Source organism: Cyprinodon tularosa, unplaced genomic scaffold (assembly GCF_016077235.1).
Source record: "Cyprinodon tularosa strain WSP-4 unplaced genomic scaffold, ASM1607723v1 ctg516, whole genome shotgun sequence".
Lineage (NCBI taxonomy): Eukaryota > Metazoa > Chordata > Actinopteri > Cyprinodontiformes > Cyprinodontidae > Cyprinodon > Cyprinodon tularosa.
In genome coordinates, this window is record NW_024039248.1 from 1 (window position 1) to 25,831 (window position 25,831).

At 39.9% G+C, this 25,831-nt stretch overlaps 2 protein-coding genes across 2 annotated transcripts; both read left to right on the forward strand.

The window, feature by feature from the left end:
* Positions 1-408: 408 nt before the first annotated feature.
* On the forward strand, positions 409-10,685 carry ppp1cc (protein phosphatase 1, catalytic subunit, gamma isozyme). The gene is made up of 7 exons (XM_038303666.1): positions 409-792; positions 1,457-1,588; positions 1,734-1,964; positions 4,035-4,139; positions 4,361-4,584; positions 7,299-7,433; positions 9,936-10,685. Exons 1-7 carry the CDS (start codon positions 738-740, stop codon positions 10,023-10,025), a joined length of 972 nt encoding a protein of 323 aa, XP_038159594.1. The 5' UTR covers positions 409-737; the 3' UTR covers positions 10,026-10,685.
* Positions 10,686-11,282: 597 nt separating this feature from the next.
* LOC119795600 (protein phosphatase PTC7 homolog) lies at positions 11,283-25,344 on the forward strand. The gene is made up of 6 exons (XM_038303672.1): positions 11,283-11,719; positions 13,736-13,915; positions 17,736-17,934; positions 21,746-21,869; positions 21,958-22,087; positions 25,183-25,344. Exons 1-6 carry the CDS (start codon positions 11,518-11,520, stop codon positions 25,239-25,241), a joined length of 894 nt encoding a protein of 297 aa, XP_038159600.1. The 5' UTR covers positions 11,283-11,517; the 3' UTR covers positions 25,242-25,344.
* Positions 25,345-25,831: the final 487 nt, after the last annotated feature.

Here is a 25,831-nt window from a genome sequence, read left to right on the forward strand (position 1 = left end):
TCAGTGCACCCCTACTTTTAACCTTTTAATCTGATCTGATTGAATTTTCTCTGTAAATTTCCTTGTGATGACAAGTCAGATGTGTTATGAATTGACATTGTAAGAATAAACTGAATTTAATTAAATTGTGATTGATACATAATGGAAATAACAATTAAAAATAATAAAACAGTACCATGCAGATGTTTCCCTTTATTTTGGATGTATAAAATTAGGCACTAATATCTGTTTTTTTCTTTACTTAGTCACGATATTTACATACTGTAGATACATTTTTCTAAACTACATTTCAAAACTCAATTTATTAGTCTTTTTGTCTTGCTTGTTGTCTCTTCGTCCTAAAATGAACGGTAGAGGGCAGCAGCGGGTCAGCTAGCAGCAGCAGCTGCTCAGCTCTTCTAGGTGCGGCAAAAGGAAGAACACAGAAACCATCGCTAGCTAACCGCTAGTCCGGTTGACGTTTATTTTTTATTCCCCTCTTTCTCAACGAAAATTCATGCTAGATTTGATTTTGTTCATGGAAACGGGGATGTAAAAGTAGCCTACAATTTTTTTACATGTAAAATTGCCAACGAGCCTATACATTTAGTCTCGGTTACATTTTTTTTACGTTCTGACGGAAAATAAACGGTGCTAAGCTAACAGGCTATAGCTAATGCTAGGATAGCTAGCCGGCTAGCTTTCTCAAGTGTGCTAACACCAAGATCTGACCGAATAGACTTTAATAGAGACAGAAAATGGCTGATGTTGACAAGCTCAACATAGACAGTATTATTCAACGTCTTTTAGAAGGTAAGTACGCTAAGAAATACACGATATAAAGATTATGTTGATAATCAGGGGATATTGTCAATATCGGTGGCAAAAAGCTAACAGGCAAATGCTAATTATTTTTTTTAATATGTGTTTATTGTATTTTTTATTCCCACGATTCTTTATGTAAATAACCTTATTTTCTCAGTACATTAAAGACTGAAAATCGCAGTACTTGTAAAAGTTAAAGAAATAGGCCATTAAAAACACACTGTTCTCACATTCAGACGCTGCGTATAGCGGTGTTATTCTGTTACCCTTCAGATGTTTGACCTAATTGGGATTGTTAATTATTTAACGTTTTTTTCTGTTCGTAGTTTCTGTATTATTTTATATGTAAAAATACACATTTCAATGTTTTTTTTTTTATGGGAATTTATATAGCTTTGTCCACTGTTGGTTTCAGTGTCGCTAAAATAACGTTAGTCTGAAACCATGCTAGTTGCTATCATGTTCACAGCTGGTGTTTCTTTGTTGAGAGAAAAAAGAACAAAATAATAAAAAAAACTGATCTTTGTGGGATGCAGAGATGGATTTCCCTCCAAACCTGCTCACACACACAGTTCAGTAAGTGTTGCTGACTTGGCAGGAGGTTAACTAACTGTTATCTGCACTGACTGTTGTTTGTTGTTGTCTGTTTCAGTCCGTGGAGCAAAGCCGGGCAAGAATGTTCAGCTGCAGGAGAATGAGATCCGTGGATTATGCCTGAAGTCCAGGGAGATCTTTCTCAGTCAGCCCATCCTGTTGGAGCTCGAGGCTCCGCTCAAAATTTGTGGTTTGTGATCATTAAATGTCATTAAATTCAACTGCCTAGATTGTTTAACAATTCCATTAAAAATGATTTGCAAAACCAAATGTAGCTTCATTAAATTTGGTTTCTGCAAGTGCATTATTGATTTATTGTTTCTCCTGTTCTGCAGGTGACATTCATGGGCAATACTATGATCTCCTGAGGCTTTTTGAGTACGGGGGCTTCCCTCCAGAGAGCAACTACCTGTTCCTGGGTGACTATGTTGACAGGGGGAAGCAGTCTCTTGAAACCATCTGTCTTCTTCTGGCCTACAAAATTAAATATCCAGAGAACTTCTTCCTACTGAGGGGAAACCATGAATGTGCATCAATCAACAGAATATATGGTTTCTACGATGAGTGTGAGTATGGTTTAATTAGACCAATTTGGTTTTAGTGTTTAAAGTATACAAGGATATGAAGGCTGTATTGGCCAAGATATACATGACTTCACAGTATATATAAGAAGTCCTGCATTCAAAGAAACATAACTGCAAAAGAGAAAAGCTGCAATCACAGAAAATAGTTAAACAAGGTAGAAAGACAAATTATAGGAAAGAGTAGCAATCTGACTCACAAACAGCATCACAGGTGTTTGTCCACTGGATAGTCAAGCTTAAAAACTATGATCCAAATACCTCAAATTGGTATGGAGCTACAGACATCTAAGCTAAGTACCTCTGCAGTCACCACAATAAATGCTATCCGAATAGTGCCGAAAAGAGCAAGGATCACTTATGATGGTAACTGGTTTAACGATAAACAGTAATCTCAGTGGATGCTGTTTGAATTGCCCTAAACGTTTAACATTTAACAGCAATCATTCAATGATGCTTTGAGCAGAGCTGAACTGTCATAGTTCTGTCAGTATTAAAAATTGAACTTTTGTCTTCTGTTGTATGTAAAACTCTCACAGGTAATGTTGTTTGCCTTGTTGCTTTTTATATTTTATTTTACCATGTTTAGTGGCAGGAATGGTGCTGCAGTAATGTTCATGGACTTTTCACAGTTCTATGGAAGTAGTTTTTAAAAGTTTGTACAACATATCAGTGGTTTCTAAATGGAGCCGAATGATTCTAATTTTCAACCAATATGATGGTTGAATAACCTAAATAATCAGATATAAGAGAAAACTGTGTTGCTGTGCTCTTATGATCATTTTATAGTTATGGAGGAACCCTTTTTTTCTTGTAATTGATAAAATGATTTATTTTGTCAATACGTGTTTTTATTAATTGCGAATATTTAAATTAAAATTCTAATCGCGTCACACTGCTAGTTTAAAAATTATTTTTTTGTTTTAAGTTGACCCTTTCCTCTTTCCTCCAGATTTCGCTTTTATACGGCGTCCTATTTCTGATTTTACTTAGAGTCTGGCATTGATTCATGTCTGTTATTGTACCGTGGGAACAGATGATTGTCTCCACTTGTGGTCTGGAGTTCTTCCGTTAAAGGTATTGTGGAGGATTTGTACAAAGTCGCACCCTCTCCACTAAAAAAAAAAAAAAAAAAAAAAAAATGCACATGCACAACCCTGTACCTGCTCTGGAGAGGTAACGCCTATTAAACGTGTACGAGAGCGTGCATGAGCCCATTTCTCCTCGTGCACGCTCTGTTTAAAAGTTGCTGTTCTCATGGCTCATACAAGCTAACTGTGTCCGAGCATCCGCCTTAACCCCTAAACACCTCCATCTATATAGTATGGGGACTATATAGCAGACTTGATAGCAAAGTCAGTGAACTGACCGTTCCAACAGGTGATCACTGCTTTTTGCTCCCATTGGTCACATAACTCCTCCTCCACCCCGCCATTTTTGGCCGTGTCTGCGCCATTTTTGTTATCAGTCGCCGCTGTGACATAAAGATATCACCAGAATGATTGACAGATAGGAGGATCACGGTTTTAGATGATCCACTCGGATATAAAAGATCGCCCTCTATAAGCTTAGTTAGTTTGCAGGGTTTATTTATTTATTTTTTTTACTTGCAGTTGTTTTGCTACTAGCTGCATTTTTCCTCAGCCAGGGATTCTGTGTGTTGGCCACAGTTATTGAGTTACGAGTTTTTCGTTAGCAGAATTTTTTTGCTTCTCTCTAATCTTTTTATTGCTACAGCTTCTTTTAGCTTGCAGTTGTTTTTGCTCTTCATTTGTTTTGTTTTCATCCTAATTTCATGTTTTCTTGGCTATTTTTTTTTATTTGTAGGACCTAAATTTATTGTGACGTGTTAACTCTTAATTTTTTACCACGCAGAAGAGTTGCACCAATTTGGCTTTTATGGACAGGCACCAATTTTCAGTTTTCTCTGCAGTCTGACTTGTGATGTTGTTTTTTTTTATTATTTAAAACTTCAAAAGGGAAATTTGTTATGAAAGAGTTTCAAAATTTTTAACAGATTTTTAACAGACATCCTTTGTTGTCGTCATAATTTAGGTAAACGAAGGTACAACATCAAGCTGTGGAAGACCTTTACAGATTGTTTTAACTGCCTTCCTATTGCTGCGATTGTTGATGAGAAGATCTTTTGCTGCCATGGAGGTGTGTTCTTGTTTTTCTTTACAGTACAGTCTGATCTTTTTTGGTCTCATCTGTTGCGTATTTGCACGAAAAAGTACAGTTTTAACGTCATCTGTTATGTTGTTATGAAATGCTGCCTGTGCAGTTTGTCCTCCAGCGTCAGTCTGACCCACATGTGATAGGTTCTACCTCTGTGTTTGTTTGTTTGTTTATTGGTGTCGTTTCTTTGTTTTTGCACAAAGGGCTTTCACCCGACCTGCAGTCCATGGAGCAGATCAGGCGCATCATGCGTCCCACTGACGTACCCGACCAGGGCCTGCTGTGCGATCTGCTGTGGTCTGACCCAGACAAGGATGTATTGGGCTGGGGCGAGAACGACAGGGGCGTCTCATTTACCTTCGGCTCAGAGGTGGTAGCCAAGTTCCTGCACAAGCACGACCTGGATCTGATCTGCCGTGCCCATCAGGTATGTCACTTTAGTCAAGAACATCACATCCAGTGCCCAGAACTGGCAGGCGTTCAGTGTATACTAACGTCTGTTCTCTGTCATTTGGTTCTATAAACCTTTGGACCCTTTTTAATCTGCTATGGTTTGTGCCCTGAACAGCTGACTGTTTCCTGTTTCTTTTAAAAGGAAAGGAACATTTCTTGGTCGTCTTCTAAAAATTACAATAATTTAATAAAAAGAGAATTTTGGAATCAGTTTTTGTCGATAAACGGATCTTAAATTAATTTATTTTAATCATTCAGAGAACATTTTCATTAGAGCTCTATGGCAGTAATATTGTTGCAAAATTATTTGTACATGTGTGTGGAGAGTTGTGTGTCTGTATCTCGATTTGTGTGCAGTGTGATTTGAAAATGTGTAAATAAATCTGCAAATGTGTGAAACTATTTTTTTGTAATCCGGTTTGCAAATGTGTAAAAAAATAAAATAAATAAAAAAAGAAATTCACAAATCTGTATTCAGATCTACAAATGCATACTAAGATTTGCAAATGTATAGATCAATCTGTAAGCACACAGAGACCCTTATGTCTGAAGTGTTTTCGCTTCAACACCCAGAAATTCAGACAAATCTTTGGTTACAAGTCAAGCGGTTTCTTGGTTGGCTCTCTTTGCACACGTGATTTCAGCTACACTTCTGCCATGTGAGACCTGCCTGTGAGTCTACGCATTTGATCAGTAAAATATGCAATATGCCATAATGTTGGTGAATATCAGAGGGCTTTATGAGCTACGATTAATGTGAGACCATAAATTTGGTACTGGGTAGGGCTGCAACTAACGATTATTTTAAAAATCGATGAATCGGACGATTATTTTTTCGATTAATCGATGAATCGGACAAAAAATATTTTTTATATTAACCTCTTTATTCCAAAATAAACATTTTAGACAGAACAAACAAGCACACAAGTACAGGTTGCTCATTAACTGTACTGGTGCAATATGAAAAAATAAATGTTTGTGTTAAAACTACGCAAACTTACATGAGAAATGTAGCTGTACATCCACAAAATATAGGCTACTTTGTTTCATAAAGCGCAAAAAAAGACATTTTTGTTTTTAAAAGCCCCTAAGGGGTTCAAACAATAGGCCCCCCCATTTCAACAAATGAGTTTTTTTAGACTAGAAGAGTTCTGCCTTTTAAGACAGGAAAGTATAGCAGTTAAAGTTGCTACTTGAGAAAAAACTGAACCATAGAGATAAAAATAGCCCTGTGATTCAAATTATAAATTGTATTTGGAATAAAAATGAGAGAACTAGGGGTGCTAAAAAACACATCCTCCAAAGACAGATATTTACATGGGAATGTGGCAAATATAATTAATTGACATATTACTGATCTTGCTGGATTTTATTCTGCTTTACTTCCATAAATTGCAGGATCTTCTTTACTTTATCTTTGCCAGAAGATTTAAACTTTAAAAGCCTTGCCCTCATAATTTGCAAGTTAATTTATTTATAAAGTAAATGTAAACGCTGATTAAGCTAATTCAAATGAAATTAAAAGTAAAATAAGTCGCCAACCTTATCACTGTCTGTAACCTACTAACACGGTAAGGAAAGCATCAGATGAGCTACCTGAGAAACTAACGTTACGTTTCCCCACTTTAAAACCAAACAAACATGGTGGTTCCGTGCCATGTTAATTTCTTTTGACAAAAGTTGCATGTTACTTTTTTCGCTTTACAAAGCGCAGGCTATTTTAATTATTGTGATCAATTTGCGCCGTCAATCCCGGCGCATGCGCGCTTCATTTGCAGTCTGGACGCTGAGGGTAAACATCCTGCGGCTCTGACTGCAGCGCAGAGAGGGACTCCTGCGGGAAAACACGGTTGGGGTGGGGGAGGCGCCCCACGGCAGAGTAGGAACGATACATGCTTTCACGTAAGAGTCTCCAAAAGCCGCCAGTGACACCGTAAAAAGTCGCCAGATTTGTCGCTAGTCGCTTTTTTGAAAAATAGTCGCTGGAGGGGTCTGAAAAGTCGCTGAGTTGGCAACACTGCACCTGCGGCGCTGACTCGCTCTGCCGTATTTTTTTCTTCTTCCTCTTTCAGTCAAGAGGCAGTGATGACGGCGCGGCGGATGACGCAATAATCGCACGACACAACTAATCGATGATGAAATTCGTTGCCAACGCTTTTAAAAGTCGATTTTATCGATTCGTTGTTGCAGCCCTAGTACTGGGGAAAATAGATATTCCCTATTAGCATTTAACAAGGATGGTTTTAGTTTAAAATGTTGCTTCTGGCTACATCAGAGAATTTAAATTACAATTTATCGATTCTAAAGTTAAATTGAAGGTTTCTTTAGGATTTTAGCGAACGCCTTTATGCTCTTGAAGAAAAAGCTTCATTAACTATATCAGCAGGATAAGAGCCAGAATGAATGGCTCCTATTGATTCTTTACGGTTCTCTGCAACATCAACACTACATTTAATCATCATGACAGATCTATGATATAAGATGCATCTTCATCGAATTAGTTTTTAACACTTTTAAAAAAGGCGGCTTCCAGTTAACTTCATGATATGAACGGTGCTATGTGCTTTCCTGATCCACGACTGGACTATATTTAACACAGTGTTACATAATTCAGTTTACCGATCCTACCGACTGAACCCCACCGTCTGGGATTTTTATCTGTACTGGTTTTTTTTTTTTACCTTGCAGGTTGTTGAGGACGGCTACGAGTTTTTTGCAAAGCGGCAGCTCGTCACATTGTTCTCAGCGCCCAATTACTGTGGGGAGTTCGACAACGCTGGTGCCATGATGAGCGTTGATGAGACTCTCATGTGCTCATTTCAGGTAGAACACTGATTTTTATTTATTTCCTCTTTTTTTTTTGCTCAAGCAAACATTATTTGTTATATTGTTTCCTTAATTCAGGACTGCAGCAGTAAAAAGTTCTATTATTTAAGCAGTAGAGTATTTATTAATGTTGAGCTAACCTACATTTGTCTTTGAAAGAAGAATTTCAGAATCTCTTGTTGGAAAAATAAAAAACAGAGTCTCCTGAAGTCCAAGTATCAACCCTGATTCCAAAGTCCAGTATGGGTGCAGTCTAATATCTGGAGTCATCAGCTTTTATTAGAAATGTTGGATTGTTTTTCTTTCAGTCACAAACAGATTTCCAAACATTTTAGCAGACTGGATTCCTCCTGAGAAACATAACAGTACTTCACACTACAAACACTAACCCCCTAAATAAATATATCAAAAAATAGATTTAATTATATAATTGTAATTCTTGTTGTATAGTAATAATGTTCTAGATAAATAAATGTAGCATTTACATTTTTTTGGCAAAATGAACATTAATGTATTTCGTCATATATCTGGGCCTCCCTATACCTCAGGGGTCACATCATAGTTAATGTGACACCCCCCCACCCCACTTAGTTTCTTGCGATCCCAAGGGGGTCATAACCCTTAAAGGAATAGTACACCCAAAACATGATTAGCCTTCATTTTCTACTCACCCCCATGCTGAACAACACTCTGGAGTACTTTTTTGATATCTCAAATGCATCTGGAGATCTGGGAGGCTTCTTGTTGTCTGCTGACATTCAAATAATGGAGGTCTATGGCGCCCGAGGCAGAAAGGTCCATAAAAGTCCACAAAAAACGTGTCAATATTCCTCCATACTGCTCGTCCAATGTATTCCAAGTGTCCTGAGTGGGTAGCATCCAGAATTTACTCGAAACGAAGTAATTTAGAATGTTTTTAGAGCATAAACAGTAGTGTATAGGATTTCCTGAAAGCGCGTACGTGCGCGCTCACGACGCTACGGAAGCCGGCAGACCAAACCAGCGCATTCAGCTCGGCAAAGAACTCATGCTCTTCCTCAACACTGAAGTCCTCAGACATTTTTCTTTCGCTGTTTCTTTCTTTGCACAGGTAAACAGCACATTTCATCTTCTACGCTTGCATTATTGGCAGAGCAGACGCTGAATGCACACTTTCATCTGGTTTGGTCTGCCGGCTTCCGTAGCGTCGTGAGCGCGCTTTTAGGAAATCCTATACACTACTGTTTATGCTCTAAAAACATTCCAAATGACTTCGTTTCGAGTAAATTATGGATGCTACCCACTCAGGACACTTGGAATACATTGGACGAGCAGTATGGAGGAATATTGACACGTTTTTTGTGGACTTTTATGGACCTTTCTGCCTCGGGCGCCATAGACCTCCATTATTTGAATGTCAGCAGACAGCAAGAAGCCTCCCAGATCTCCAGATGCATTTGAGATATCAAAAAAGTACTCCAGAGTGTTGTTCAGCATGGGGGTGAGTAGAAAATGAAGGCTAATCATGTTTTGGGTGTACTATTCCTTTAAGGCCAGATCACACCGATTTCGATTTTTCGTCCGACCCAACAGAAAATCCTGTTGGAAAAGGTTGTGGTATTTAGCGATCTTTGACATTAATTGGGGAAGGTTTCCTGCAGAGGACAGAGAAGATCTGCCTGAGATAGAGCCCAGGTCTATTTAATTCGGACTACGCAGCAATATCATGGGTCTGACAGGAAGAGAGACGCGGTTACAAAGTAAAACACATCCGCTTTAAGGGAAAATACAAAATAAAATCTGTTCATCGTACAAAGAATAAGTCAGTTTGGACACATCGTGTTTATAGTAACTAAGACAGACTGGAGCGAAAACAATTAATGAAACTTAAAATAGAAAACTTTCCCCATGATAGGAGTTCAGGAGGACAGAAAACGCATAAAGTAGTGATCCTCTTTGAGCCTCACAGAAACTAAAATAAGGAGGGTCAGACGGAGCAGGTCAGGGCAGCGTATCTCTCTCACCTCTTCATGGAAAAAAGAAAGAAAAACTTGGATAAACTTCCCAGATCTCTCTCTGAGAATCACCTCTCTGCCTCAGACACCATAGAAACCGTCCCACGCCATTTATTGCTGCATTTTTCTCTTCTTTAGACATAGATCTCATTGCCTAGTCGGAGCCTCTCTATGCAGTCAGTGTGACATGGATAAAAATCGTATCGGAGATTAAAAAGTCGTACGAACCGACGTGACCTAGCCTTTACTTTGGGAACCCCCCCCCCCTCTAAAATGGGTCTTTGTGAATCTGTTGTTATTTCTTTCCTAGTTGTTTTTAGCACAAACGTAAATCAAAAAGTTGGTCGTGACATCGTTCCTGCATCCAAGTTCTTAGAAAACAGGATGACTTCATGTCTGCATGGCTTGATGCAAACTTTATTTTATTATTGCTGTTTAGGAGCCGGGGAGAAATATTTACAGGTATTTGCATCTGAAAACTTTCTTTTTTTAATTTGTTCTGCAGATTTTAAAACCAGCTGAGAAGAAGAAGCCGAACGGGAGCCGTCCTGTCACTCCCCCCCGCAATATGGTCACCAAACAAGCCAAGAAGTGAGGGGCCGGGCTGGAGACCGAATGGCCGGAGATGCACTCTGTCTGCTTTCATCCTCTGCGTTCAAAGGATTGGTTATTTTTCACGCTGCCAATACCGAAAAGATATCCACTCCTACTTGATGAAAGCAAAAATATTTTATTGTTTGACCATCCACAGGGGTAAATTGATATGTCACCATGGAAAACCTCAGGTGTTTTGCACTCCATTTTGCAGCTAGTCTTTGCCACATATGACTGTTCAATCAGGAAAAATGTAATAATATTAATAATACGGCTACTTATGCACAGGAATGCCTTGTTTAAAGCTGTGCACAATTTTTCCAGTTATATTTCATGTCTTTCGTCATTTCATTCACCTGTACTTGTTAATGGATATAAAAGTTCTAAGGAAAGTCATGGACACAAGTTCACCTCTGTAAACTTTATTTACAGTTAAGTTACTCATAATTTCATAGATTGACAACACTGCATCACATTTTGAATAAGTCTTGTGCTAAACTGATTAATAAATAAGCACTCTTGTAACATGTAAATCTTTCTAATAAACTTTTAAGTGTGTTTAGGTTGGGAATTGATAGTTGAATGTTATGTTTCCAAAGCTTTTATTCCTCTTACAACTAATAAACTGAAAATGAAAAAATAAAAAGGCTGTAAATTGTAACCTGGTTGATCTGTTAATGAATGTTTTCAAATTCAATTGCAAGGAGAAGACAGATAATCTGCAGTTTTCTAATTCTTTGAGGGTAAATAAAAAAATATTATACTTTATAAGTATTTGAAAACTATGGAAGAGGATTAGGGCCACTGAAAAAAAAAGTTAACTGATTTTTAAATTTTATTTCAGTTTAACATGGGAAAAAAAGGTCAGAATTCTAACTCTTCCTTTCACATCTCTTCCTTCATGGTGCCCATCTACATTAAGATCCAAAATTCTGAGATTTAAGTCAGAGTTCTGAGAAAAAAGTTAGAATTCTGACTTTTTTCTCCCCATGTTAAACTGAAATAAAATGAAAAAATCAGTAAACTTTTTTTTTTCTTCCGTAGAAATCGTTTCAGCTAATCTGCTTTTTCTGTTCGGACAGTTTCCCTTCATTTGGCCTTCCGCTCGGTAAATGGAAAAGTATGGCAGGCCGTTTTATCATGAAATCAGCTTTACGGCCTGCCATAGTACAGTGTTTCCTTATTAGGAAACGTAGATTTGGTAACGCGTGACGTCAGTGCAGTCTTGTGATCGCTCTGAGGCCACAGCTGCAGCCGCTCCGCTCCACTGTCTCTGAGGCTCAGTGACAGCATGGCCGCTCACCGCCGACCCCCGCTGCTCCGCCAGAGAGGAAGACGCGGATCCCCGTGAGACGCCATTAAAAAAGAGCAGCTCTGCCTCTGTTTGTTTCCCTCCCTCGCGTGTCAAACATCGCGTTCTCTGTTCGACGCTAAGCTAGCCGGGCTGCTAGCTCGGCCGGTCGGCTGGCTGCCGCGGGGCTGGTGCGTAGGTGATGTTGTCGGTGTTGTCTTACGGTCGACTCGTTGCCAGAGCTGTGATCGGCGGACTTTCTCAGACAGACAGCCGCGACTACAGCCTGGTGACGGCGAGCTGCGGCTTCGGCAAAGATTTCCGCAGAGGCATCCTGAAGAAAGGGATGTGTTATGGGGACGACGCGTGCTTCATCGCCCGGCACAGATCCGCCGATGTTTTAGGTAAGAGTCCGATCTGTGTTTGACAGATTAAAGAAGAGAGCAGGTCACAGACGGGGTCCTCAGTCCTTTTAATCGCAGTTAAATTTGGATTATAAGCTGAACATCCCAGACTGTCCGAATCAATCAATGAGAGCATCTCTGGGTCATAGACACCCTGATTCTGTGAGCAGAAGCTGCCATTTAAGTATTTTGGGGAATCAGCCTCCTAATCTGATTGAATGTGCTGCTGACACCCGCAGAGTAGATCAGGTTTCCAGATTTAACCTGCAATCAGGAACAGCTTCTCTCTAAACCTGGCTGTTCATTTCCAGGCTTCAGGCTGCTCTCAGTCCTGAAGGAAGGATGCGGTGAACTCTCCTTGTATGGCAGCAGAGCAGATTCTGGCGTCCTGGGAGTAGAAGGGCAAAAAGCTTCCTTTCTAGGAAAAACTTGGATCTTATCCAAAGACTCCTTCTGAGGAAAATATGATAAACAAAAACCTGAAAATGTTTTTCTCTGATTTTTATGCAATAAAACACCAGCAGCCATCTGTCTGAAGTGGAGCTAAACTGAACATGTCAGCATGTTGCAACCTAAAACTTAACAACCAGAATACACCATCCATGTGATGGAACATGGTGGTGGCAGCCAGGGGGGGATTTACCATTAAGCAGTTGCCTAGGGCCCCAAGTTCCTGTGGACCCCATAAAACTCTGTTTACATGTATAGTTAATAAAGTATTCCTTATTTTTGCACATTAATTATGTTTTTGTTAAAAGTCCTTTTGCTAAAATGCCATCAGAACGATTATAATAAGTGTGTCTCACCCCCCCCCTACAATGTCCACCATATTGGATCAGTCCATTTGCTGCACATGTTCATAAAGGTCCAAACAGACAGCAGCAAACCATTTGAAAACAAACCATGCAAAGAGCAGTGTTGCCAACTTAGCGCTTTAGTCGCTATATTTAGCCACTTTTCAGACCCCTCTAGCACTTTGATTTCTAAAAAGCTCCTAGCGCCAAATCTAGAGACTTTTTTCTGCTACTGGAGACTTTGGAGACAACATCAAAAAGCAGCGAACTCTGCTCTCCAGAGCGAGTAGATTGGTAACCCCGCCTCCTGCTCTCCTCTATCTTGTCTGCTGTCATGATTCATGCAGCTATTATTTCATCCAAATGAAAAATGGAGAACAGATAAGCAGATCATGGCTTGTCTACAGTGAAAAGAAGGACTGGGTTATTTACTTTGGCCTTTTTGGAAACACAGGAAGGAGCAATCAGCTAAGTGAGCTTAGTGCTTGGAAAAAATCTTTCATTCCTTTAGAGACAGCATGAAAAGTCAGCTGAGTACAAAACATAGAGAGGAAAACAAGAAGAAAAGGGACAAGAAGAGAGGGACACAACCTAGAACAGATAATGGATGTCTATTCTATTAACATTTCTCTATCTGGAGAATGGGTCTGTTTTATGTGTTGTCTTCTTAATTCAGAGGGCCCCCTGCCTGTCTTTGCCTAGGGCCCAAAATTTCCTAAATCCACCCCTGGCTGCATCATGCTGGAGTGTTTTAGTTTTTTTTTTTCATGTTTGTTCATCTTGCTCGTGGTCTGACCTTTCCCCGATTTAAAGGTATAGTGGAGGATGTTCTCTTTGCGGGTGGATGATCTAAATAAGTGGATCTCCTAATTGTCAATCATTCTGGTGTTTAAGTAAGGCCGTCCTACAACGTAAGGCTCGTCCCCATTTTTCTTTACTGCTGGTGAGTCTGACATAAGGGGAAAATTTGTAAATCTTGTTCTGGGAAGTAAGCTTGTATGAGCGATGCAAACAACAACTTTTAAACAGCGAGCATGAGGAGAAATGGGATCATGCTCTTGCATGCGTTTAATAGGCGTTCCCTCTCGGGAGCGGGTACAGGGTTGTGAATGTTAAAGTGGAGAGGGCGGGTTTTATTAAAAATTAGCAAAAATCCTCCACCATATCTTTAAGAACTTAATCTCGGTTCCAGCTTTTAATCAAACGACTCTCTGCTTCTCAGGTGTTGCTGATGGAGTTGGCGGCTGGAGAGACTACGGCGTGGACCCGTCTCAGTTTTCCGGTACGCTGATGAAGACGTGTGAGAGGCTGGTGAAGGAAGGGCGCTTTGTCCCCAGCAACCCCGTGGGAGTCCTCACCACCAGCTACTACGAGCTCCTGCAGAACAAAGTGCCTCTGCTGGGTGTGTAATACTCTCTGCATTTATCTGCAGAGGAACAAAAAACCCGCTGCCAGCCGTTAGATGTGAACCATCGCTGCGAGGAGACATGCTCTGCCTTCCATGTGGTTTCCATCGGAGCGGTACAGTTTATTGGTGGCCGGACAGGAATTTTTGCATGATGACTCACAACAGCCAGATCCCATTAAGGAGGGCTGGGAATGTCCCGACCAGTATCCCTTTCCTGCTTCTTAAAACAAAACCGCGTGTCGGGGAAAAGAGTGTTTGTGTCGGACAGTGTTGGTAGTTTTCCACTGTCCTCAGTGCAGCCGAGGAATTCAAAGAGTGATGATTGCGTCCTTTGTAAGGCTGCAGGAACGCCGTGCAGGCAGGCAGCATGTGATTGTTTAGGTCTGAGTCATGGCATGCGAGGGCCCCGGGTTCTGAGGCTCGGTCCCAGAGAGCAGATCTGGGTGTGCTGGTTGAATCAGCAGCAGGGTGTGGCCCCTTGTTATCCACCTGCTTCCATCCTCTTCATCTGACCTGCCGCTGTAGGTACTAGAACTGCTCGGGGCCCCGCCCCTTTCTTATGATGTCAATATATGGCAACTCCCCTCGGACAATCTGTATTGCACCCGTTTCTTAAGAATCAGATCTCTTCTGGAGTCTATTATTTCCTATATTAGGTATTTAAAGTTCCATCAGTGACCTAAAGTAGCCGAAAGTAGAAAACAATCATTTTCAGTCTTGAAAGAAATCACTGCCTTCTAAGACAGACTGAGCTCTGCTATTTAACAAGGAGACACTAAAGACTCAGAGCTTCTTTTCATTAAAGGAATAGTACACCCAAAACATGATTAGCCTTCATTTTCTACTCACCCCCATGCTGAACAACACCCTGGAGTACTTTTTTGATATCTCAAATGCATCTGGAGATCTGGGAGGCTTCTTGCTGTCTGCTGACATTCAAATAATGGAGGTCTATGGCGCCCGAGGCAGAAAGGTCCATAAAAGTCCACAAAAAACGTGTCAATATTCCTCCATACTGCTCGTCCAATGTATTCCAAGTGTCCTGAGTGGGTAGCATCCAGAATTTACTCGAAACAAAGTCATTTAGAATGTTTTTAGAGCATAAACAGTAGTGTATAGGATTTCCTAAAAGCACGTTCACGAGTCTACGGAAACCGCGGCAGACCAAACCAGATGAAAGTGCGCATTCAGCTCGGCAAAGAACTCATGCTCTTCCTCAACACTGAAGTCCTCAGACATTTTTCTTTCGTTGTTTCTTTCTTTGCACAGGTAAACGGCACATTTCTTCTTCTACGCTTGCATTATCGGCAGAGCAGACGCTTTCGAGTAAATTATGGACGCTACCCACTCAGGTAACTTGGAATACATTGGACGAGCAGTATGGAGGAATATTGACACGTTTTTTGTGTACTTTTATGGACCTTTCTGTCTCGGGCGCCATAGACCTCCATTATTTGAATGTCAGCAGACAGCAAGAAGCCTCCCAGATCTCCAGATGCATTTGAGATATCAAAAAAGTACTCCAGAGTGTTGTTCAGCATGGGGGTGAGTAGAAAATGAAGGCTAATCATGTTTTGGGTGTACTATTCCATTAAGATCTGAGGGCAGAAGAGCCTAAATGCGACATCATTTGTAGAGATTTTAGACGGATAAAACAGGTATTCTACTTGTAGAAAATGAACGGTTGTTGACACAAATTTAAAAGTAGTGTAGCTTGATGTGGCTAACTGACCGAGCTAAAAGAGGCTAACCTGTTAGCTACTGAGCACAGCTAGCCACAGCGCCACACGGCTCACCCCTTTATATCACGGTCTAACAGTTAATTTGTAAAATTCAGCTTGATTAAAAGCAGAACTCACAAATACTTTTCACAGGAAAACAGGCAATAAGTGTTACATTATAAATCTGAGACGAAAGAAAAAAAAATCAACTACTTAGTAGGATTATGTTGATTTTGTTAGCAAACAAAGATTTATTAAAAAGAAAAAAAAAAAATTTAAAAAATCGCACTACTACCAAGAATCCAAAGTTTCATTCAATGATATTTCAGTACAAAAAGATTAATAACCCAAAACCCTTCACAACCATTTTATAAGTAAACTCAAAGTCTCAGTTTACAACTGCAAAAACAAAACAAACAGCCCTAATAACTAGGGATGCACGATATAATCGGCCCCCTATCGGTATCGGCCTTAAAACTGAATATCGGACATCGGCCACCCCACCGATATTTAACCCGATATTTGATCAGCTTAGATCAGCTTGATCAGTCTAAAAAAAAAAAAAAAAAATACTTCTTCTTCTTCCTCAAAAACTTCTTTTTTACAGACTTAAAAACTTCTAAAGACGAGGGAAAAAATATTGATACATTAAAATATCCCAATATCTTCATATGCTGATATATTGCCATTTAAAAACACCATATCAATCTCTTTTACTAATGAAATATTGCTATATGTCATCGTTATGCTACGAAATCCCCCGAAAATTCACCAAATGTTGCCATATTTTTATATGTTGATATATTGACGCGGCATCGATCTATTTTACTAACAAAATCTCACAAGAATTTGCAAAATATCACGAGAGTTTGTAACAGAACGATGAAATTTCACGAGATTTTGAAAGTAAAATAGATCGATGCCGCGTTTTTAAAAATCTATTTGATATCAGCATATGAAAATATATTTGAGTATATTATTTTTCAAAGTGTCAGAAATGGATAACAAAACTGCTATTTTCAATGACTACTTATTTTTGTCCAGCTTTAACATCGGTATCGATATCGGTTATCGGCTACATGAGTTTTAAAATTTCGGCATATCGGATATCGGCCAAAATCCAAATATCGTGCATCCCTACTAATAACTAAAAGTCCAAAACTGTCCGTTCTTTTTATTTTTAATAATAATGTCCAAACAGGAGTTCCATATGCTCCGAAACCCAAAGTAAAATCCTGGAAGCGTTTAAGTCCAAAGTCCTTTCCAAAACGAAAAATTAATGGTGCCACCAAATATCCCCAAAAAGAAAACTAAGGTCCAGATCTCACCGGAGCGTCTTTCTTTCCCCTGGGCGGCGTCCTCTGGGTGTAAACTCCGATCAGTTTTCTACTTGACTAATCTGCGGCGCTGGGACAATCTTTGGCTGTGTTTTATCTTTCTTTCTTTCTTTATTTTTTGTCTTGTATTTAACAGACAACCAGACAAAAACTCCCGCTGCACAGACCTGTCAGTTCGCGTCTTCCTCACCTGTCGAGCCGGGCGCGCCGTCGCACACGGCCCTTTTTATTCAGACATTTCTCCACACCAAAATAACCCAGCATATTAATTCCCATCATCATCTTTTAACCAGTGGAGATTTTAAATAATATTACCAATAAACCAACTGTTCTACAAGACAGTTTGTTATCAGTACACTTTAATGTCCTTTAGAGAAAATAACACAGTGGTTATGTTACAACTTTATTTACATAAACAGATCTTTTTCAGGTTTGTTGTTAATCAGGTAAAACTTCATCGGTCTAAACTCACTGCAGATGCTCCAGACGCGGCACACTGATGCTGCAAGATGTTCCTATCGTTGCCTGGGCAACCACAATGTTTTACATTATGTTGCAACGTTCAGCCAATCCTGTAGCGTAACGTCATGGCATGAAGCAGGACTGGAGCAGATCTGGTACCTACACCGTCACTGATGACAGTTCAAAGACATCTGCATGGAGTTTATGCTTCCCAAACTAAAGAGCTTCCAGAAATGTTTGCTTTTACCTTCAGCTGGTGCTTTATTTGCATTATTTTCATGAATGTGTGTGCAGGTAGCAGCACGGCCTGCATCGTGGTGTTGGACAGGCAGAGCCACCAGCTGCACACGGCCAACCTGGGAGACTCCGGTTTCCTGGTGGTCCGAGGCGGGGAGGTGGTCCACCGCTCGGACGAACAGCAGCACTACTTCAACACCCCCTTCCAGCTGTCCATAGCCCCCCCAGGGGCCGAAGGAGCCGTGCTCAGCGACAGGTGAGGGAGCCGAACCACACAGCAGTTAGTTAGCATCAGTTCCTGTTGGGTGAGACGAGCTGTGATGTAAACAGGAACTGTTTCAACATGTTTTATCTTTAAACTCGGCAAAAGCGGCTCATTGTTGTCTTGGAAGTAGGGTTGAATCCAGCTGTTCCACCTTAAAACATCCTCATGGTCGGCTTGGTGTTCTCTTAGAAATGTAGTAGAAGGATTAAAATCGAGGAGCGGTGAACGTTAGCTACTCTTAATTAGAAAAAAATGAACCATTTAAAGGTTGAAAACGTCACTGCTCTGGTCAAATGAGGCTCAAGGAAATGTAAAAGCAGAATCTCTTTCTACACATGAAGCAGAAATGATGTTTATCTTAATTGAAGAGGAACAGACTAAGAATTCTGGCTGCTTCCATCCGTCTTTTCTACAGCCTTTATTGGTGTTTCTGTCGTGTTGAAATGGGGAAAAAAATGGATTCATGAATCATAATTTATTCACCAGCAGCTGTTTCTGATCGGGGTTAGATTAGAGCTTTCTCTAAGCTGCAGTTTCACTTTGAACCTGCCAGAGGTGAGTGAATTTTTGCAGATCTATTTATACTTTACTGGAGTAAATATTGTTTTTTAGACAACTTTTGACTTCTACTTTTTGCAATTATCTCTACTTTCTATTCCTTACATTTTAGAGATAGGCTTGTTAGTTTTGTTTCATTTAAACTCATTTTCTTTCTGGCCTGTTGGTATTTAAAAACAATCAATATAATAAGTTTCATCCAGAAAATTAATTTCTTTGTGGTTGGACTCGGTGCTGCCCCAACTTGTTGCTCACCACATACCCAAATAAATAGTTTAAAAGATGATGCAAAGTTAAATGTGACAGTTACTATTTGCTAGGGATGCACGATATTGGGATTTTGGCCGATATCCGATATTTTAAAACTCATGTAGCCGATAACCGATATCGATACCGATGTTAAAGCTGGACAAAAATAAGTAGTCATTGAAAATAGCAGTTTTGTTATCCATTTCTGACACTTTGAAAAATAATATACTCAAATATATTTTCATATGCTGTTATCAAATTGATCTATCGATCTATTTTACTTTCAAAATCTCGTGAAATTTCATCATTCTGTTACAAACTCTCGTGATATTTTGCAAATTCTTGTGAGATTTTGTTAGTAAAATAGATCGATACCGCGTCTATATAACAACATATAAAAATATGGCAAAATTTCGTAAATTTTCGAGGGATTTCGTAGCATAACGATGACATATAGCAATATTTCATTAGTAAAAGAGATTGATATGGTGTTTTTAAATGGCAATATATCAGCATATGAAGATATTGGGATATTTTAATGTATCAATATTTTTTCCCTCGTCTTTAGAAGTTTTTAAGTCTGTAAAAAAGAAGTTTTTGAGGAAGAAGAAGAAGTATTTTTTTTTTTTTTTTAGACTTTAGAAACTCAGAAGCTGATCAAATATCGGGTTAAATATCGGTGGGGTGGCCGATGTCCGATATTCAGTTTTAAGGCCGATACCGATAGGGGGCCGATTATATCGTGCATCCCTACTATTTGTTATAAAACTAAGAAAATGAAGTCTAAGGAAGTTATTTTCCAGAATTGTTGAAAAGAATCCTTTAATAGGGCAGAGCAGGAAAGCCTCTGTCATTAACATTTTTTGCTCATTACTTTTATAGTTAAAGTAGTTTTACAAATGGGATTTTTACTTGAGTAAAAGGCTTAAGATGATACTCTAATACCTAAAAGTGTTTTTCAACAGTTTATACTGCTACTGGAATAATTTTACAGTCATGATGTTTAGCTGCAGCACTGTTGTCTTTTCGCGTTTCATTCAAATGTGGGGCTTTTAATCCTCTGCTCTCTGGGCTGCAGGCCTCATGAAGCTGCTAACAAAGCCAGTCTTTATTTAAAAAAAAAAACCTGACGGAGGAGATTATGTGAAACAAACTGGTCTGCAGAGCTTTTAGTCCCGCCTGCGTGTCCCACATGAGTCGTTGGGTCAGGGGGCCACGTGCTGCCGGTTCTCGTTGCTGTGGCGTGCCAAGCAGCAGCGCCGCAGACGTCAGTGGAGCTCAGGATGTTTGCCAAGCTTTCCCTCTTACCCAGGTCAAAGTCTGTGTGGGCTGAGTCCGGTCAGTGCTGCTGCCTGCAGCTCAGCCACCTTTTCACCGGTTCACATCTAATCCACTGGATTATTTTAAGATTCTTAGAAAACCTGCAGAAAGTAAAGTGCAGAGGAAGGCGGGCTGTGGGCTTTTATTACCCCTAATGGAGCCAAATTCAGCTGCTTTCTAACAGTTTGAAAACTGGCTCCTCCTCAGTGGATGTTCATGAAATAGGAATAAATGAAGTCTAGTAATCATCCTGTTCCTTTCTGGGACATTTGGAGCCTTAAGGTCAGTCAGGCTCTTTCTTTTCCCTCCATATTTGAAGCAGAACGGGACGGGCTGTTCCTGGGAGCGCCGGCCCGCCGTGTCCTGATGCTGTCCAGACACCTTTTATACGGAACTGTATTTATAACCGCGCAGAGGCTGGGGGGTATGGCAAGCCATTTTAACATAAATAATAACACCTTTACATTCAAGATATCTCAAATTGTTTTATGACTAGACGTTTTAGCGATTTAAGATATCCCAAAAATATATTTTGACTAGTCAAAATACCTATTCGAGATATCTCTAATTATATTCTGACTGGTCGAAATGACGTCAGATTTACCATTAACTTGTATGGAGACGTCAATTTAAGATATCTAGAATGAATTACTGACTATCTGAAATACACATTTCAGATATCTACGATTAAATTACGACTAGTCATAAAGTAATTTCAAGATATATTGATTTTAGTTTTGACTAGTCATAATTCTAATTAAAGATATCTCAAATGACACCATAGTTCACGATATCTTAAATGTATTTTAGGATAGGAGATATGCAGTTTTGACTAGTGAAAACTCAATTATTGATATCTTAAAAGCAAATAATGACTAGACAAAGCAAATTTAAAGATATCTTGAATTGTAATTTCGACTATTTGAAATTCCTTTTAAGATATCTATAAATGAATAAAGATATCTTGAATTATTCAGCTTTTCCATTAAAGATATCTTAAATTGACATTCTGACTAGTCAAACTGTGTCATTATCTTTTTAATGGGCTTCCAGGAGAATCATTCCTAAAAAAATTCCTTACTGTCCGTTTACTCCAAAGCAGGAAAAGTTAAATCAGCGTGTGACGCTTTAAATGACAAATAAGGTGTCGTAATTTGAGATATCTTGAAAGGAATTTTGACTAGTCAAAATGTAATTTAAGATATCTTGAACTATTACTCTTCCTAATCAAAATGTAAATACAGCTATCCTAAATTACCATTCCAGATAGTCAAAATGTGGTTTTGTCTAGTCAAAATGTATTTTAAGATATCTGGAATGTAATTATGGATGGTCAGACAAAACCAAATTTATGTTGAAACGGCTTGCCATAGCGGGGGGCATCTTCCAAGAAGCAAATCTGACACTGCAGGGCTCTGGCTCTCCTTTCTACCATCCAGTAGGATTATTTCATGGTGAAAAGTCACGTCTCCACGTGACGTCATGTTTCCGTACGAAACGTAAACTCTGGTGTGATTCCAGAGGAGCAGAGCAGCTCCAGGTCTAAACATGGAGGTGTGAGGCAGACATGAGGTCATAAGATCAAAGTTTCTGCTTCTCAGCTTTCCTGATGCTTATTGATCACATTCCCTTTAAAAACCGACAGCGTTGCATAATTGAATCTTTGTGCTTTCAGCCCAGAATCTGCAGACAGCTCCTCGTTCGACGTGCAGCTCGGTGACATCATCCTCACCGCCACCGACGGGCTGTTCGACAACATGCCCGATTATATGATCCTCCAAGAGCTGAAAAAGCTGAAGGTACGTGATGACCGACGCTTGGCCGGTTGTCGCCGACTCTGAATCGAAGCGATAAAAACTTTATGCTCCCTTCGTTCATTTTCCTCAGAACTCCAACTATGAGAGTGTTCAGCAGACGGCCCGCAGCATTGCAGAGCAAGCTCATGTTCTGGCATATGACCCCAACTACATGTCACCTTTTGCACAGTTTGCTTGTGACAACGGACTGAATGTCAGAGGTAAGCTTCTTCCTACGAGGTTTAAAGTTACTCTACAGACTGAACTGCAGTCACTGGCTGTATTAACGAGTCTCAGCAGCAGAAAGCAGAGCCTGGATGCAGAGTTTAGGAGGCTGTTGTTGTGTATTAAAACTCAGCCGCTCAGTTATATATCTGACCTTCACTCTTCCTTTGTGGCCAAACCGGTTTGATCTTGAACGGGGAAAAAGCTGGCTTGATGTCCTCTTTGAAGTATTCAACAATAATATTAAAATGTCTTCCTTATATAATGTAAGCCAAGCTTACATTATTATTTTATATTGTACAAAGTCAGTCCACTCAGTCAAAAGTATTGATGACCCAAAAGTGGAACGTACCATAACTGATTATAAAATAAAAGCATTTTATCTTTTTAACTTGAGCATTTAATTCTTTTCCATTTGATTCTTTCCAACTCGAATAAAAAAACAACGTAAATCTGTATTTATAAAACTGGAGCTCCTCTGAGTGACTCCATTATAATTGGTTTGGATGCGAGTCAAAGCTGAAGGTGAACTCAAACTGAAAACTAACGTACTTTATGGTTAAAAAAAGCTTGTTTTAGTTTTTAGTTGGGTCCTCAGAAAGTAGAACAGATCCCAGCTCTATTTTATTTTATGAATTCATTTCTATAGCGCCAATTCACAACACACGTCATCTCAAGGCGCTTTCCAGTTCACCAGATCATCCAGTCAGATTGTTTCAAAGTTTTCTATCTAATGAAAACCAGCTGATTGCATCGACTCATTGACTCTTCAGCAATCCCTCACACTAAGCATGCTTGTAGCAACAGTGGAGAGGAAAAACTCCCTTTGAACAGGAAGAAACCTCCAGCAGAACCAGGCTCAGTGTGAGCGGCCATCTGCTGAGGCCGACCTGGGTTCAAGGAGACAGAAGCAGACATAGAAAAAGAAGCATAGATACAAAAGGCAACTTTTAACCAGTTCCACAGGCGGCCCCGTCCATGAAACACACAGCCAGGCAGAGGAGCTCCGAGCCAGCTCCCATGTCAGAGGATGAGGAGAGCACATCCAGTTAGTCACAGTCAGAGAAACAGGACTACACTGGAAAACAGGCCAAGCTCCAACATCTAGAAATAAAGGTGTTGATGGCAGCAGCACAGCTGATATTTCTCTCCAGGATGGAGTCACAGCCAAACAGGAACAGACCAGATGAAGCTACTATGAGAAAAAAGCAGAGAGAGCAGAACGTTAGAGATTGAACTAACAGATTCTGCAGAGTGGGTATTACCTGAGAAATAAAATATTTTTGTGTACCCCTTGCAATGCACTCGGTGACCACTAGGGGTCCAAGTATCTCCCGTTTGGAATCACTGCTCAAACAGCAGGTCATGAGTCCCGTTGTTTATTGGTTTGGTTTTATTTTCTTTGGTGACATTTTTTTTTTTTTCCACTCATGGTCTTTCAACTTTATCACAGAGTGAAGTTTGTTCCATTATTGTTGCAAACAAAGACGATTTTTAAGTAATTTACGTTTTTCAAAAATTTTCTTATTATATTTTTTATATATATATATATATATATATATATATATATATATATATATATATATTTTTTTTCAAATTTTTTTGCTTATGAGTTTTACAAATTGTACTTTCATTTTTGGGATCACATTTTCTTCCCTTCTGGAGGCGGGCTCTCCTCCGGAATGGGGAGCAAATAAACATTTTGATTGGTCTGCTGGACGCTAGCAACGACAAAATGCTATTTGTAAAAATCCATCTGAAAAAGAAATTTGAATAATAAGAATTGAAAATAGGAAATATGTTTAAAATATGAAGTTTGAACATTTTTGAAAATTAAATAATTTGAAAATGCTATCTAAAAAAAAAACAGCAAAGTTATTCTCAAACGCTTTTGATTAAAACGTTTTTCAAATTTTAATTTTTGGATTGCAAATTTTCCTTTACAAAATGTTTTTTGATTAAACAATAATGGAACAAAATTCCCTCCATACGGTGAGATTTCTGCCTGAACGGTTTCGGACCCCAAAGCGATTTTTGTGCACAAAGGAATCAGTGCTGCCAACTCCCCAGTAAGAAAAGTCGCTATTGGCTGTCCTAGAAGGCTCTAGATGATGTCATCACCTAATTTGCATACCTCATGTCATCCATCTGCAGGAGGTTCTGAATCCCTACAATTGTTTTTTTTTTTTTCTGTCAAAGCAGCATAGAGAGATGGGATAGCAGGGAGGAAGAAACGTGGGGATATGAAGAGTTTTATAGAGACTTTTACAAAAAAGTAAAGAAAATATAAAATTCAGACATTTAGATCCACACTTCATTGCAATTGTTAAGTAAATGCACCATTAGTTGTTTGCCAGATGGCGAACAAAAAAAGACACGAAGAAGAAGAACGTTGCACTTGTTGACTAGGGGAGAGAAGGAGGCTGTAAATCGAAAATGCAGTCCCTAAATGTGAGACAACTCTTTTGGTTAAAACATTTTTTTTTTTTTATGATAACACTTTGGAATCTAGGGCGGGCTTAGCAGCATATCCGCATTTCATTGGCAATCTGGATTCCAAGTGGGAAGGTTTACTCTGCTGCAGCCTGCTCTGCAGGACGACGGCAGACAGAGGGAGGATGTGATCATCTCATGCAGGACAGAGTTCCGTACTTTTATGTCGCCAACGTCTCTATTTACACAGAAAAAAGTCCCCAGATTTGAAATAAAGGTGCAAGGACGGGTTTGGAAAAGGTGCAAGATGTAGCAGCAAAAGCGCCAGAGACCTCCTTGACACTGACACTACCTGACACTACCAATGTAGCATCTACACCTCCTGCTTTATGTTAACGACAAGCCTACTGTGTATATAGTACATAGCTATATACTATATATGGTATATAGTTTATTGTACCTTTATATTGTATATAACTATTGCTCTTGTATTCTGTATATATTATATTAGGCTGCACCATCAACACCATGCCAAATTCCTTTTAAGTGGCAATAACTCGTATCTTTTTAGTCGTATCTTTTCCAGGGAAGTGCAACATGTTTATTTCTATACGTTGGTCACTCCATCCTAACCGGTTTCTGTGTTGCGGTTGTGCAGGAGGAAAGCCGGACGACATCACGGTGCTGCTGTCCATCGTGGCAGAATACACAGACTAGCCTCTGAGGGATGAGGGGAGTCCGCCGCCGGAAGTGATGAACTGCTTCTATTCCTGCTGGACGGGAATGATGTCCACTTCTGTTTCCTCCACATCTACTGAAACACTCTGCTGGACTGTTAGCAGCGGTGTAGTTTACCGCTGCTAATGTGACGTGAAGACGCCTGGCAGGTTGCTCTGGTGAGATCCTGCAGACGAGCAGCTCCTGCCTTCCTCTGCCGTCAGATTCTTCTGTTACTGAGAGGGAGGACTGTTTGTAGGTCAGCGATGTATGTGGCTATTTCCCTTTAATCTTCAGGCTGCGGCTGGTGAAGTCTGATGGATGCCGAGGCGCAGACCGCTCCGGATCCACTGGGCTTCCCCAGCCTGGCAGCCCTAAACGCACAAAGCTGGTGTTGGTCACATGACCAAACGTATTTTTGTAACTTTGTCCGCTGCTTCAGTTTCCCCTCCCTTCTCTAGAGATGCACTCGTCATCCCCCTCCCCCGCTGCAGCTTTTGTTTCCTCTCAGTGAGACGTCAGTGAAGCGTCGCATTCGCATTACGACGCTCTGAAACGGTGAAGCAGCCATAGAGACGACGGCATCACCC

Bases quoted from the DNA above. Each gene is read 5' to 3' on its own strand.
- LOC119795600 (XM_038303672.1), top strand. From the start codon at position 11,518: ATGTTGTCGGTGTTGTCTTACGGTCGACTCGTTGCCAGAGCTGTGATC. The intron at 17,935-21,745 runs GTGAGGGAGCCG...TTGTGCTTTCAG, and splicing joins GGAGCCGTGCTCAGCGACAG to CCCAGAATCTGCAGACAGCT. The intron at 21,870-21,957 runs GTACGTGATGAC...CATTTTCCTCAG, and splicing joins AAGAGCTGAAAAAGCTGAAG to AACTCCAACTATGAGAGTGT.
- ppp1cc (XM_038303666.1), top strand. From the start codon at position 738: ATGGCTGATGTTGACAAGCTCAACATAGACAGTATTATTCAACGTCTT. The intron at 793-1,456 runs GTAAGTACGCTA...TGTCTGTTTCAG, and splicing joins TATTCAACGTCTTTTAGAAG to TCCGTGGAGCAAAGCCGGGC. The intron at 7,434-9,935 runs GTAGAACACTGA...TTTGTTCTGCAG, and splicing joins CTCTCATGTGCTCATTTCAG to ATTTTAAAACCAGCTGAGAA.